General features: G+C 25.6%; 1 protein-coding gene across 1 annotated transcript; it reads left to right on the top strand.

Annotated features, from left to right (window-relative positions):
- Positions 1–7,778: 7,778 nt before the first annotated feature.
- LOC105361715 (homeodomain-only protein) lies at positions 7,779–8,601 on the top strand. Its single transcript, XM_011498966.1, has 3 exons — positions 7,779–7,848; positions 8,009–8,189; positions 8,506–8,601. Exons 2-3 carry the CDS (start codon positions 8,013–8,015, stop codon positions 8,599–8,601), a joined length of 273 nt encoding a protein of 90 aa, XP_011497268.1. The 5' UTR covers positions 7,779–7,848; positions 8,009–8,012.
- The last annotated feature ends 6,305 nt before the right edge of the window (positions 8,602–14,906 follow it).

Here is a 14,906-nt window from a genome sequence, read left to right as displayed (position 1 = left end):
CCGGCCTTGATAAAACAAGTCGGAACGACGAGTTGCATTTTGTACAGTACAATAATAGGTATTTCACTTAAAAAATGTTGTGACAATTTGTTAATAAATGGGAAAATATTAAATAAAACATTTATTATATATATTTCCAATCTATAAACAAACTAAAAATATATCGATTACTACATATTCATTAATAACACTACATATATATTTTTTTAGATTTTAGATTTTTATAGATTAATTTTTATCGGTTTAAAAACGTAATATTCATCTTTGGCATTTTTTTCAATATTTCTAGATTTTTGCTTTCAACTATTATGTATTTTTGAGATGAGTTAAATAATTTTTTAATATCATGTGAACATTTTTATTCCAATAAAGAATGTAGTATAGTAAAAAATTAGGTATTATATCAATCATTTTTTAATTATAATGCAATAATCATATTTTCTCTATTCATACACATGTTTATAATTCATTTTAATTTTTGTATATTTATCATGTATATTATAATGTATTTTCCGCTAGGTAATTGTCTGGGATCAGAGTAAAAACCTCCTTAGATGTTGGGTGGAGTTGTTGCTGGCAATTGGACGGGACAATGCCATTATTCAATACTACATGCAGTGTTTCTTTCCTTTATTAAATATAATAATGTAATAAATAGGTAATGTTACGGATTGCAGGAGTTTTTAAGCAGAATAAAAAGTGGGAGAGGTATGAGCGCGCGAGCATTTGTTTTGTAAAAACTGACTAACGAATTCAAAGAATGCTTATAACAGAAAACTCGAATATACTACTATAATTCTAAAAGTAATAAAAAATGAACTCTACGAGTCTATGCCCTGTTAACGTCACGACAAATATCGGCATAGCAACGGCCACCGATGCACTATCGGCGCAGCTAGTTTGTACGAGAAAATTTAAGAAGCTGCGCATGATGCTCTCGACCTCTTACTAGTTCAATCAAGCAATCATCAAGATCAAATCGCTGTCCTACAAGTCAAACACTACTTACATAAAGATCACCTCCAATACACAACGATCTATCTCCACACACGTAAGCTACGCTATTACACACGTTCTTACGAATCACTAACACATGGCTCCATGAACTAAGTAAGCAGCAATACCTAAACCACGGCATCATTGCCATTCATCAGTGACGTCACACACCAACGCCACCACCCAGGCCTCTCCAGCTTATCGGTAGCGGCAACGGCGGCGTCAATACTCACCTTTCACACCGCGAAACTCTTCACCGCATCATCATCCTTTATCAGCGCACCTCCCACTACCACTACGAGTCCTAACTACGCGTAGGAGAATCTCGCGCCACACTCAAGAATACACTTATAAGATTATCATCACTTATATTACCTGAAGAAACTCTCACCTCAATGGACCACTGATTATTTATTATATTATTATTTTCAATAAAGGGAAAACCAATTCATACAAAGGCAGTATTGAATTATTGCATTGTCCATTCCACTTGCCAGCAAGCCTCCCACACACCATCATAGGGAAGCTGTTAGTCTGATTCCATACAGGTAATAATCATAAAATGTGAGAATGAAGGTGTGAGCGAATAATTAGAGGAAGTTTCTTCAATAGAGTTACGTGCTGAGGAGAGTGTATGTACTTTCCGTGATGTGACAGGTGATTATTTCCCTTCCGAGAAGTGCCGCTGTAGTAGTATGCATATGAGCCGCTGCTGTTGTACCGCTGCTGCCTAAGTGAGACTGGGTTGATCCTGCCTTTTTGTCGGTGCGTAAGAGCTGCTGCTGTTGCACGGAAGCTTTCTAAAGGGGGACCACTGCTGCTATCTTAGGGTCGGTGTAATCCGCTAATATATGTAGTATGATTCGATAATTTCACTCTTGATTAAGTTAGCACTATCGCGTTATTCGTTAAGTTTGATTAGCGGATTCTGAAGTGTGCATCACTATTTTATAGTCGAATTGCTGGCTGGTTGAGCAATTATGTACGTGTGTATCTACAGTGAGTGATGACTGTAGAAAGAAGCTTGAAGACTGAATAGTGAGCTGCTGTGTTATTGCGTAATGATTATTACGCTAAGGTAAGTCAAAGACTGACTGGCGCGTGGCACGCGCAGTCCTTAAGTTTCTCGTAGTAATTTTTAGGCGCCGGTAGAGATCGAGTGTCTGTTACTATGCCGGTATTTGTTGTGACGTCAATAAGCATAGTTTTTGTGAGTTTCATTGTTATAATTCTTCGAAATTCTAGTCCTATATTCGGGTTTTCGGTGTAGCAATATTATTCGAGTTCGTTAGCTAGTGTTTATAAACAATGGTTCGCGCGCTTATACCTCTCCCACTTTTGTATTCCGCTTTCAACTGTTCAATCCGTAACAGTAATTAATAATTTTAGATTTATGTTTCATTAATTTACATAAATCTATATAAAAAAATAATAATAATTTAATTATTTTAGAATTACTTTATATTAATGCATTTAAATAGATTTTAATTTTCAATGCATTGAAAAATATTCACAATTAAATATTTTTTTTATAAATTAAAATAATAGAAAAATTTACTTTTCTTTATTATAAAAAAATTATTATGAATAATCATTACGTCATGATAAATAAATGATCGTGAAAATTCTGTTACGTGCAAAAAATTGAGAATATCATCAAGTTCATTGAACATCATAGATATGGATTATCATTAATATATACAAAGTCTGTAAAGAAGTCTATATTTTTCGAGAAATTAAACATATAACCTTCAATGATAGCGGACAAAAATTTTATTTATCAGTTTTATAAAATAGAATCATATTTAGAAAGTTATGTATTTGATTTTTACGTATTAACAAATTGATTTACTTATCAAACTATATCCACTATGGATCAAAGTATATTTATTAAATTAAAAATGATTTTAAATAATTGCATTATTACTTTATGAGAATTAATTCAATATTTGAAATTTCAATTTATTACTTCAATAGAAATATTATGTTTTCATTGTATATACAATTGTTTAAAAGATCGATGAACAATTAATTGGAATTATAATTCACACTTATAATAATTTGTTGTAATAATATTTAAATCTAATTGAAATAATAATCATAAGGCACAGTATTTGTAATATTCGAAGGATGGTACGAAAATAGATTATATTAATGAGAATAAATTTTTTGCCATTTATTTGAAAGTAGCAGTTGGTAGTAAGTACTGTAGATCGTGTAATTTTTTTATAGATTATGAAAGAATTTAAAAATTTAGTTTGATCAAATTATAATGGACATTTGAATGAAACCTTATAAATAAATGCACTGAAGTCCAAATTTACGCTTTATGAAATTTCGTTAATTACTATAAATCGTTCGAGCGTTTTTGTAGATCAAGTTTACAATAAAACTTGGCTTTCATTCAACAAAACTTTTCCGGCAATATATCTATGTCTCGAAGAGACGATTCGTGTTGCGTAGTTTGCGCTTCATTAGCGTGACTTTATATTTCCTTCAGACCATTCATTTGTAAAACCTCGTTCTGTCATTACTTATCATTGAAAAGCGACTTTTTAAATATTAATTGTACTTTATAAAACAGTCAACTTTAGAAAAGAGAAGAATCAACAAGTTGCCACTGTCGCGTCTGCTTTATTTCAGCTGATATTTTTAATTTTGATTCATGTAAGTCTCCTTTAAAACTCTTCATTTTATTTTAGCTTATATTCAAAATCGACAACAATTATATTATAATGACTAAGTAATAAATTTAAACATTTTATCATCATGACAAAGTTGTAGAAAAATAAAAAAAGTGTTAATAAGTGTTAAGTTAATAATTCGAAGGGCAAAATTTTTAAATATTTATAATTATAAAATTTTTTTTTCTTTTTTCTTTTAAGTCTTATAATAACTTATGTTAAAAACATGTACATAAACTTTTTATCGATTAACATTTAATATTTGTTAAAATTTATTGTATAAGTTATATTTGTCTATATAAAATATATTTTTTAAAAATTTATTTATAGTATATCGCAATATTACATGGAATACATTTTAATACTTGTAAAACTCATTTTTTATTTTTATTATGTATTTTAGTAGTTTATATTAAATTTTGCTACAATGTAGAATAAGTTGGTAATATTATCTTAAAAATACTTATGTCTATTATTTTTTTCAAAAATATATTATTTAAAATGTTCAATAGATCTATCAAAATAGAAGTTTATGACAAATTTAAAATATTTATATAATTTAATAACAGTATAGCTTATGAAAAATATTGGCAACTATGTACGTACTTACTAAATATTATTTCTATTTATTAAATGTAATTGTTAAGTAAATAATTTAAATTCTAAAAAATTGTGTTTTGCATTCTAAGTACATGAAATAGAAAATGTTACTCTCTTTAGAAATTAATTTATATTATATAATACAAATATTTTTCATTGACAAATTTTTATGTAATCAACATTATTAGTCTTATATCGATTTTTTTATTTGATATCTTACATTTACTACTTGTATTATATCAGTTTAATATTTAATATAATTGCATGTAAAGACAATGTATTACTTTAAAGTATTAGATTTCATATAATTTATTCAAAATATAAAATTATTTATTATAAGACCAATAGTAAAATAATAATCACAACATTGAAGTATATTCAAATGATTAAATAAAATAATTGTTAATTTAATTTAATTTTATTTGTTATTAAAATTTCTCTTTAAAATTACGTTTCAAACTATTTTATAATTATGGAAAATTATAACTATTTTATAAAAATATCAAATTACTATTTAATAAATTATTTTATGTATTTTATTAATTTAATCATTTTTTCTGTATTTTCCTTATTTAATAATTTTTCTATGTATTTTCTTAATTTTATCATATTTTTATATATTTTCTAAATTTAATTATTTATTATATATTTTTTAAAAAGTTTTTGTGTATTTTAAAGTGATTTAAAACGTATAAATAATTTTAATTGTAGACTTTTAAAAAATTACAAATTATACAGCCTTTAAATCTATAAAAGCAAAAAATGTTTAATGTATATATATATTTTTTACATATTATGTTTATAATCTAATATTTTGATTCTTCTTTATATTTGGATTTATTTGTCAGATATTTAAAAATATTTCATTTATTTTTATTATTCAATTTTTATTTACATTTGTATAGTAGTTAAAATCCAATGCTTTAGAAGCATTTAGTCTGGTAATTTTTTAAATTGGTAAACTAGTATTTTAGTTAATACAGTTTATAATCAAAATAATTCTAGTTTAACCTTAAAAATTCGAAGTATAAGTAAAAAAATTGTAAGTACTTACAAACTTTTTACAATATTTCAAAGTCAAAAATTGAAAAAAAATTATTAATAATTATTATAGTATATATAGTATATTATAATAATTATTGATAAATTATTATTAATAATTCAATTATTTCCGAAAGTTAGTTCTTATATTGAGAATTATTGTTTGTTGTTTAACATGAATTCATTTATAATCAATTTATCAGATTTTACACAATTTCAAATTTGTTCGTCCCTTTTATTAATTAAAATAAATTATAATTATAACTAAATTTATAAGAAATAGGAACTATTATTTAAGTATAGTTTGCATTTAACATAAAAGATTAATTTTGTAATTAATTTAAAAATAAAATTTCTTGTATTATTTAATTGTAAAAAAATCACATAAATTTACATATATAATCTCTTCCTGTCCACATGATTTACATTTTGATACTAGTCACAAGATACGTGCATGTTTTCGCACTGGTGAATGATATTTGTAAAACATTACCAATTTTATTTCTCAAGTTTAGGTCAATGTCAAGTTAATATTAAATACTAAGAGTAACCAATATCATTGAGACTATTATTTATTTTGGGACATTTTATAATGGTGTTTATTATAAACACTAATGTGTGTAGCTTAATATTAAAATGATTTATTGACAATTTAAATTAAATTTATTTTGAAATGAAAAATAAATTAAAAAAAACTGATTAAAATAAATTTATTTATTTATAAATATGTCGGTTTATCGAATTAACTAATATTTATATGAAAATAGTTTTTATGTTTAATTTAATATTATACTAGTTAATTAATATATATGCAATAGCATGCACTCATTCATTAAATAATAACAGTAATAACTTAATTTAATTGGAAAAATATAAAATATAATTATTAAATCACTACTTTAAATAAATTTATGAATAAATTAAAAATAAAATTTTATTATATAATTTTATTTCGTAATTAATTTTATCTACTTAATTAAAATATTATCTTATACCCGACAATACAATGATAATTTATTACATATATATTGTGTTTTGTGTTTAAAAATACGATTTCTGCAATAAAACTACAGTTATTTATTTAAAATGTTAAGATAAAATATAAGAATTTTAATGTATGTCAAAGGGACAAAATTCAAACTTAATAAAAAATCAAAACAGTTTGATATATGAATACTTTAATTAATATATGATTGGATTATTATCCATTATATTACCTATACATATATTACATAATACAAACTTAAAAAATCATGAATTATGTTTTGAAGAAGCATTAACAATATTTTGAGAACTGCTACGTTGAATTCTATAATATTACATAACAATAGTTAGAAATCAATTTCGTATATTATATTGGCCATGTCTTCTAGATAATTTTTTATATCATACTGGGAATATATTTTAATGGCTAATAATAATTGATATTGTAAAACAATTATTGAAAATTTAAGAGGTTCGATATAAACAATTTTGACATATTAAATAGATTTGAATTATAAGTTTTAGAAATATATTATAATAATACGAAATAAATAAAAATGATAAAATTAAAGATTATTATAACATAATAATCTTACATTGATATAGTATATTGTACATGTTCGGGATTGAAACAGTTGAAAGCGGAATTCAAAAGTGGGAGAGGTATAAGCTCCCGGACATTTATGTTTATAAAAACAATGTAGCGAATTCGGGCAATTTCCTACGCTGAAAACTCGAATATACGATAGTTTGGCATAGCAACAGGCACCGGTGCGCTGCCGGCGTCGCAAGCTTCTACAAAAATATTTGAGCAGCGCTTGATGCGCGGCCGTGTGCTAGTAAGAATTACGCAGTCATCACGATGGGCTCTCTATTCCTTCATCAAGCATCCAAACTACAGTTATCATTCATTGTAGCTATACAAGTATTTAATCATCAAGTAACGAGCAATCTAATAACCAATAGTGATAGCTACAACGATCAAAATACATTAAACTTATATTCAAGAAGCGCTAGTGCAAGCATAAATCAAGAGTGAATTTAATGAAAGTATAACTCAAACACATATCAACGTATCTCAACATAGATACACAGCAACGGCTAAACAGTGGCAGCTCTCACGCTCACGTAAGCAGAACGCTAAGTGGCTACGCACGTTCCTTCGATCACACCGACGACTAAAGCAGCATCGTCCCAATCGGCCCTTCAGTACGCGCTGGCTACACAGCGACACTTCTCATGAAAGGAAGGAATCACGCCTCACACTATTGAGAGTACACACACTCTCATCAGCACGTAAAACAATTGAAGAAACTTCATACATAAGTCACTCATACTCTCCATTCATACACTTCTATAACCATTAATTATTATTATATTATTGTATTTAATAAAGAAAGACCAAAAAATACTGTGTATAGAATTGAATAATTGCATTTGCCTCCTCCACTTGCCAGCAACACCTCCATTCAACGTCACAATGAGGTTTTAAGTCTGATCCCAGATAGTACACCATTCGACAAATTTCTCTAACTAATAAAAAGTTATTTAATAAAAATATTAATAAATAAGATTTATTATCGACTTTAAAAAAATTTTTTTAAATCGTGTTTATTTACGAAATTAACAGTATTGGTTAAATCTACTTCAAAGTTAAATTAAATGTAATGTACATATAACAATTTAGTTTTCATTACTCGTAGGCAGATGATAAACTCAATGTTACCGCAAAAGTTGTCGAAAACTGAATGCCGGATCATTCATGTCACCGCAAATCAAGAAACTGTTTTGCAGGAACAGTTCAATAAGTGGCCAAAAAATCCTCATAAAGCGGATGTCGTACTTCTAGCAGCTGAAACAGGATTATCGGAAGAAAATGTACAGGTAGATAAATTTTAAATTCCTTATAAACTATAAATAATGTCCAGATAATATTATATTGATTAAATACAATAAACGCTTTACATGTTTCTCAAATGAAACGTTAATTTTCTGAAAAGAATTTAGTTAATATTTAAAAATTATTTAAGTACACAACAAACAAAAATTATGTTTATAATTTCAATGTATTTTGTTATAAAATACTGATTTTAAGATTTATTTTCTTTTAATTATTTATTTGGTATTTTCTATCAACATATATATAATAACTTTATTTAAATTGCCTTAATATTAAAAATACTAAAAAATATTGTTACAGGTTTGGTATTCATTAAAACTAGCACACCTAAGAAAAGAACAAGGATTAGGTGGTGGTTTTAGACTAAACTGTAATTACCAATTATTAAACTTGTAATACATTTTGTAATACATTATTTAATAAGTTTCTAAAATCTATTCTTTGTATTAAAAAAATGTGAATGTGTTACCAATATGCAGTATATTTACTTTTATTTCTATAGTTCACAAAATTAAGTATTTTGTAAAAGAATTGTTATTTTAAATGGAATAATCATTAGATCAATAAAATAAAATAATAATAACTAATAGCTAAATATTATTATTAATTCATAAAAATTTTAAACAGAATATTTGTTATTTATGATTTTTATTGATTTTATAATACATCATGATTTTGTCATGTAAAATGTAGATAATACTATCTTAATGCAAATGCATTAGTCTAGTCATTTATAGTATGGAAAATAAATGGATGAAACGTTGTAATGAAATGTTGAGAAGTTTTGTGATTAAATATTAAAATTCCTAATTAAGTATGTAATCATAAATAATGTAAACAATATGTATGTATTTACAAAGTTAAAAAATATTTATTTTTAAGTTTCCAAATTTAATAAAACTTTTCAACAATTAATATGTGTGGGTGTATTTGTAAATATATCTTTATACATAAATATATTTTTATTATGTTATTTCTCAATAATACATAAAATAATGTAATTCTCAAAATTATAGAAAATTGTATGGAAATAATTTAATATAAACGATGCTTATCTTTATCAATAACATTGATAATTAAAATTTTGTATTTTTAAGTTAGTAAAAATATTAAATAAGAATTAACACATAGAATGTTTACTACGAAGTTTCTATAATTATTAATACTTTATTAAAAAATTTATAATGAATTTACTAAATTTATAAAATTATTTGTATGTTTATTCTTTTGTTCTGAATAAAAAACACATTTTTAAACAAGCGTTTATTTTATTTCTTATATTATTAAGATGTATTACTAAAATTGATTTTATAAATCAATGAATTATGTGATTAATTATAATGTATGAATAAATCAGCATCTTACGATAAATAATTTGAAGGAAGTTAAAAAAACACAAGCCTCTTAACTCCTTCAATATCTATATTGTATTCTATATTGTAATAATTACACAGAAATGTAGGCTCTTATTTGATTATTTATATTTCATGAATTTTTTATTTCTCTATTTTTTCTCTTTGTTGGAAACACAGATTTACTTACTTTTGGTAACATTAAATATGGTTTGCAATTTAGATACAATTATCGTGTGCAAATAATTTATGCTTATAATTGAGTTATAATAATAAGACAATATTAAACTATGTTTAGAAAAAATAAACGCTTTTATGATAATTCCATTAATTTAAACAATGTCAATATTATAAATATGTTAAAAGAAATTATTTAATTGTATACATATTTTATTATGTATAATATGAAACTTGATTTCAGATAATAATTTTATGAAAGGGGAATGCTTATATAATTCATTGAAGAAGTATTGTACATCTGAATTTTTTATTAAATATCAAATATTTCTTTTTTAATTGTTTAAAATATATTTTATTTTTAACTCAAAATAATTGATTTTTGTTGAACTATCAAAATTTGTACATTTTACATCATTTTTAAATTCTTGACTACTAACTTTTGAAAAATATAGTTGCAAAATTATTTTTTTCAAGTTAAACATATACAAAATAATGAGAATTTTAATTTGTAAAACGTATTATTTTAAAATCAATTTAGATCAATCTTGTTATTCTCTTTTACTTTTCCATTACAAGTTTTTAAATATTTGAATACCAGTAGATATAGTTACATCCTGACAAATTTTGCATACTTCAATTATATAATATATTCTAAAATTCTAAAGGCATTGATTTAAATTAAAGCAAGAAAGAAAAAAAATTAATATTTTTTATTTTTATGAATTCTTAAAAATATAATATGAATTTATTGTGCTTGAAATTTAATTTTTTGAGCTTGCATTTTTGCAAAAAATGTAATATGTTTGAGTTTTGATGCCTCAATGAGGGCGAGTATGATGAAAACCGGAAATTCGGAATAAGGATACTACGATTATTAATACTGCATACCTGGATAAATCACTGGAAGTCCGAACCTACTACAAGTAGATTTTTAAATTCCGATACAACGAGGTTTAATAACATTATTGTAATCAGAATGTACTATCTATATGTTGTTTTTATAAATGCAAGATCTATATATAAGGTAGGTTATTGTTAATTCCAAAAAAGTAAGGGAAAAAGGAAACAAAAGCGTATTGAAAAACAGCACTGCGATCACGGCTATGGTGCATAATCAATTAACAATCTTTGTCAAAAACTTAGTCTTAGAACTAGTTCCGACCCAATAGCCTTATTGTTTTGCTATGTAATACTTCATTTGGATTACATAATTTTGTTGATATCCTGATATAAATTTTTAGTGATTTGGTTTAATTCATATTGATTGAATTTATAAATTTACTATAAAATTTATTAGTATGTATTCAAGTATAATATTCATTTATATTTTGTATAATTTATGAATTCATTTTATTTAATATTTGATGTTTTACATTTCTTTTTATTTTTATATCACATAGAAGTTTATACATTCGATTTTGTTCTTGATAGAAGAATTTTATTTAACATACTTAAAATTTGATAATTTAGAGCGCGACTTTAATTTAATCAACCCCTCACTTATTATAATTTGGAGTAATCACCAATTCTAAATATTTTATATTTTACAATATTGTAATTTATTTTAATAGTTTATTCCTTTTTTATTATTTTATCGTGATCATAATGTTGCATTTGGATCTGAAGCTTCTTTTGTAGTTAAAAGAATTTTTATTATCATTTTTTTGTTTCAAGAATTATATAATTTTCTGTACTATTTCTTATCTTGAAGTGCGTTATTTTTAAATATTTAATTGTACTTTATCATTGTACTGTTAATTACAATATTATTTTATTTAAATTTAAATTATGAGTAATCAATAAGATTTCATTAAAAAGCCTGCAATTCTATTTATTCTACTTAATATTTATTTACAACTTTAATTGGATATTTTATAGAAAAATATAATAAATTAAAAACAAAACTATTATTTTAGAATTCAAAAAAGTTTCTATATCTATTTGAATAACTAAATGTTATTTGTATTATACGCTCTAATTTTTAAAAATATTTATAGTTAATAGTTTAATAATGTTTCTTCTAAAACTCAATTATGTATCTAAAAATTGTTATTTTTTCAATTACTTCGGAAAAGTTTTTAGTAAATGGAACTATTTTATAATTCCAAATAATAAGTAGGTTTTTACTAAAATAAATTAAAAAAAAATTAGTAATATAAATTTTTCCAATTATATTTTTATTTTAAGACCTATAATATATTATATAAAAGTTATATATTGTATTAATGACTAGATTATAATAAATCAGTATTTAAATATGTAATTAATATCCGAAGTAATCATATTTCGTAATAGAAATAATTATGATATATTAAGAATAATTTAAAAATTGATAAATTTATCAGTTCATGTATCGTTTCTGTTATTGCTGTTATTTTGAAATCATTACTATCATTTCAATTTTTCAGAATTATCAAATAGTATTTAATTAAAAATATTTACAATTTTGAGTATAATGTCTTTACTTAATTTATTGAGTGTAAAATTCTAAGATAGAAATAATTATTGAATTATTGAATTGAATTTCGTTATATAGTTATAATAAGATGATTAATATGGAAGAAATATAAAATAGAATTAGTTTTCTTATTATTAATATTATTTTTACTTATTTAAATAATGTTATGTACATTTTTTAATTATGTTTTCTATTAATATTGTAGATATAAAACAAATTCAACGTCAATCTTAATCATCTGTTTTGTTCATACTTTATTGTACTATATTATCATTATAAGTGACAATCATTTAATCAAATTATTAAAGAAGTAATATTACCGATATTTAGTATAGCTACAAAAATCTATTATAAATATAATATAATTCTAAAAAGAAAAATCATGTTTCTGTTTCTGTCTTCCATCATGAAAAAAGCATGTTTATTAATAGTTATAAGTATAGTTTTATAGAAATATATATTACGGTATTTATGTTAATATTTGTTCTAGTCCATTGCAAAAAATAAAAATATTTATTAATAAGAATAATTTAAAGTACTTTTAACAATATCATAAAAATATTTGTGAATAAAAATACTCTAACCACATCTTGTAGCATTACAAAAAATGTAAATTAAGTTTTTTTTATTACATTGATAAATTATAAAGTATAAATAAAATAAATTTTTATGTAGTAATGAATTGAATAGTTTAATATCACAAAATATAATCACAATATAAACAATTACCAATGTATATAATAAATCTTATTTAACTATAATAAACGTATATAAGGGTATAGTTAAATGAAATTCATGAACACAAATATAACAATCTAACTTTTTGATATTAATTATAGTATGTTGTTCGGTTTTAAAGGGTTAACTTATGGCTCGAACTACCAATTCACTAGTTCAGTGGATTAGTCTCTCGGCAGGATAATTTTAAAGGAAATCAATAACGGACAAGGCTGAAAAATATAATATATTTATTTAAAAACAAGGTTAATGATTGTAAACAATTATTATAATATTGCACTGTTGTGTAGAAATAAATAATTCTGTTGGATTATTCAAAAGATGTGTTCTTGTGATTTTTATGCTATAAGCTATACTTGATGAGTTGTTAGATCTTAAATGGAATTTATTATGTAATCGATTATGTTTTTGATTATGTACAAGGGACAGCAGTAGAATCTAGTCACAGGAAAAACAATTAGAAGTAGTATTTCTAATTCGTGGAGGATTTGATAATCCGTATCTGTAGAGTCTATTAGTCGATCTGTGTTGGTCTTGTGTAACCAATGTGTGTGAACCACAGTGACTCTTGCGTCAGCTGTTCAGGGCCTGCACGGTTCCGAAGTGTTCTTCGGGAGAGCGCTAGTGTGCCCTGTTTGTGCTAGCGGGCCTGTACGATGTCGAACGGTTAGTTCGAGAGAGCGTAAGTGTGCCCTGTGTGTGCTAGCGGGCCTGTACGATGTCGAGGGATCAGTTCGAGAGAGCGTAAGTGTGCCCTGTGTGTGCTAGCGGGCCTGTACGATGTCGAGTGGTTAGTTCGAGAGAGCGTAAGGTGTGCCCTGTTGTGCTAGCGGGCCTGTACGATGTCGAGGGATCAGTTCGAGAGAGCGTAAGTGTGCCCGATCGACAATAGCGAGAGATGTGACTTGTTTATTTATTAATATAAAGATGTACCTGGTGAACTGCAGGTTGGATGGATTCGATGCTGTGTATGTAATGTTTCCCTTGATTACAATTCCATTGGCTTCACTGTAATCACTTATTAAAAGATTGCTGATTATCTTTTCTATTCACGCGGGTACTCTTTGCTATGCTGCTGAAAATATGGCCACGCGGCGTCTTTACAGTATACTTGCACTGACCGGCAGTTACGCTTGATGGAGAGCGAAGTGAACTTTACGAGTGAGCTTATGTTGTCGAAAATGTGGCCACGCGGCGTCTTTACAGTATACTATGCACTGACCAGCAGTTATGCTTGATGCAGAGCGAAGTGATTTTACGAATGAGCGTCGCCTCATGGCGCGTTGCGCTTAAATGTGCATGCGGCGTCTTCAGCGCCGGCAACAGTGTCGATGCGCGTCCCTTCCAGAAATTTTCCTTTGGCGTGAGAAAACGAAGCTTCTAGTAGTTTCGAAGGCGTCCCTTTTTTGTGTGTGCTGGCAGTAAATTATATTTCATATCGTAAACTTGCTCGGACTTACCGAGTTTTGTTTGTAAACATTTTTCTCGGGTACCCGTCCCGGTCCGCACGTGCGGGTCAGTCTAGGCGCACATGCGGTACGCCGGACTGCGTATATGACCTTTCTTTTGTTTGAAATTCATGGAACTGCTTCAATCCCGAACATATGTAAAATATAAAAACTATAAAAATAATTATATGAAATACATAAATAAATAAATATGAAAATATATTGATAATTCACATTGGAAAGTTTTTAGTATTATATTGAATATTTTCTGAAAATAATGGAATATGTAGTTTAAATAAAAGTACATGTTGCATTAAGCATTAAAATAGAAATAGCAATATTTGTATTCTCACGTAATGGTTTTTATTGTTGTTTTATTATTCATTTATGTAACTAATCATTTTAAATTTTGTATTAAAAATTCATGGACTGTCGTTAAAATGAAATCGGTTATATTTTGATAATATGTATATTTCTGCGCATTGTATTGCGCATTCTATACTAATAAATAGACACCGCAAAAGC

Source organism: Ceratosolen solmsi, unplaced genomic scaffold (genome assembly GCF_000503995.2).
Source record: "Ceratosolen solmsi marchali unplaced genomic scaffold, CerSol_1.0 scaffold30, whole genome shotgun sequence".
Lineage (NCBI taxonomy): Eukaryota > Metazoa > Arthropoda > Insecta > Hymenoptera > Agaonidae > Ceratosolen > Ceratosolen solmsi.
This window is presented reverse-complemented; position numbering and strand designations above follow the sequence as displayed.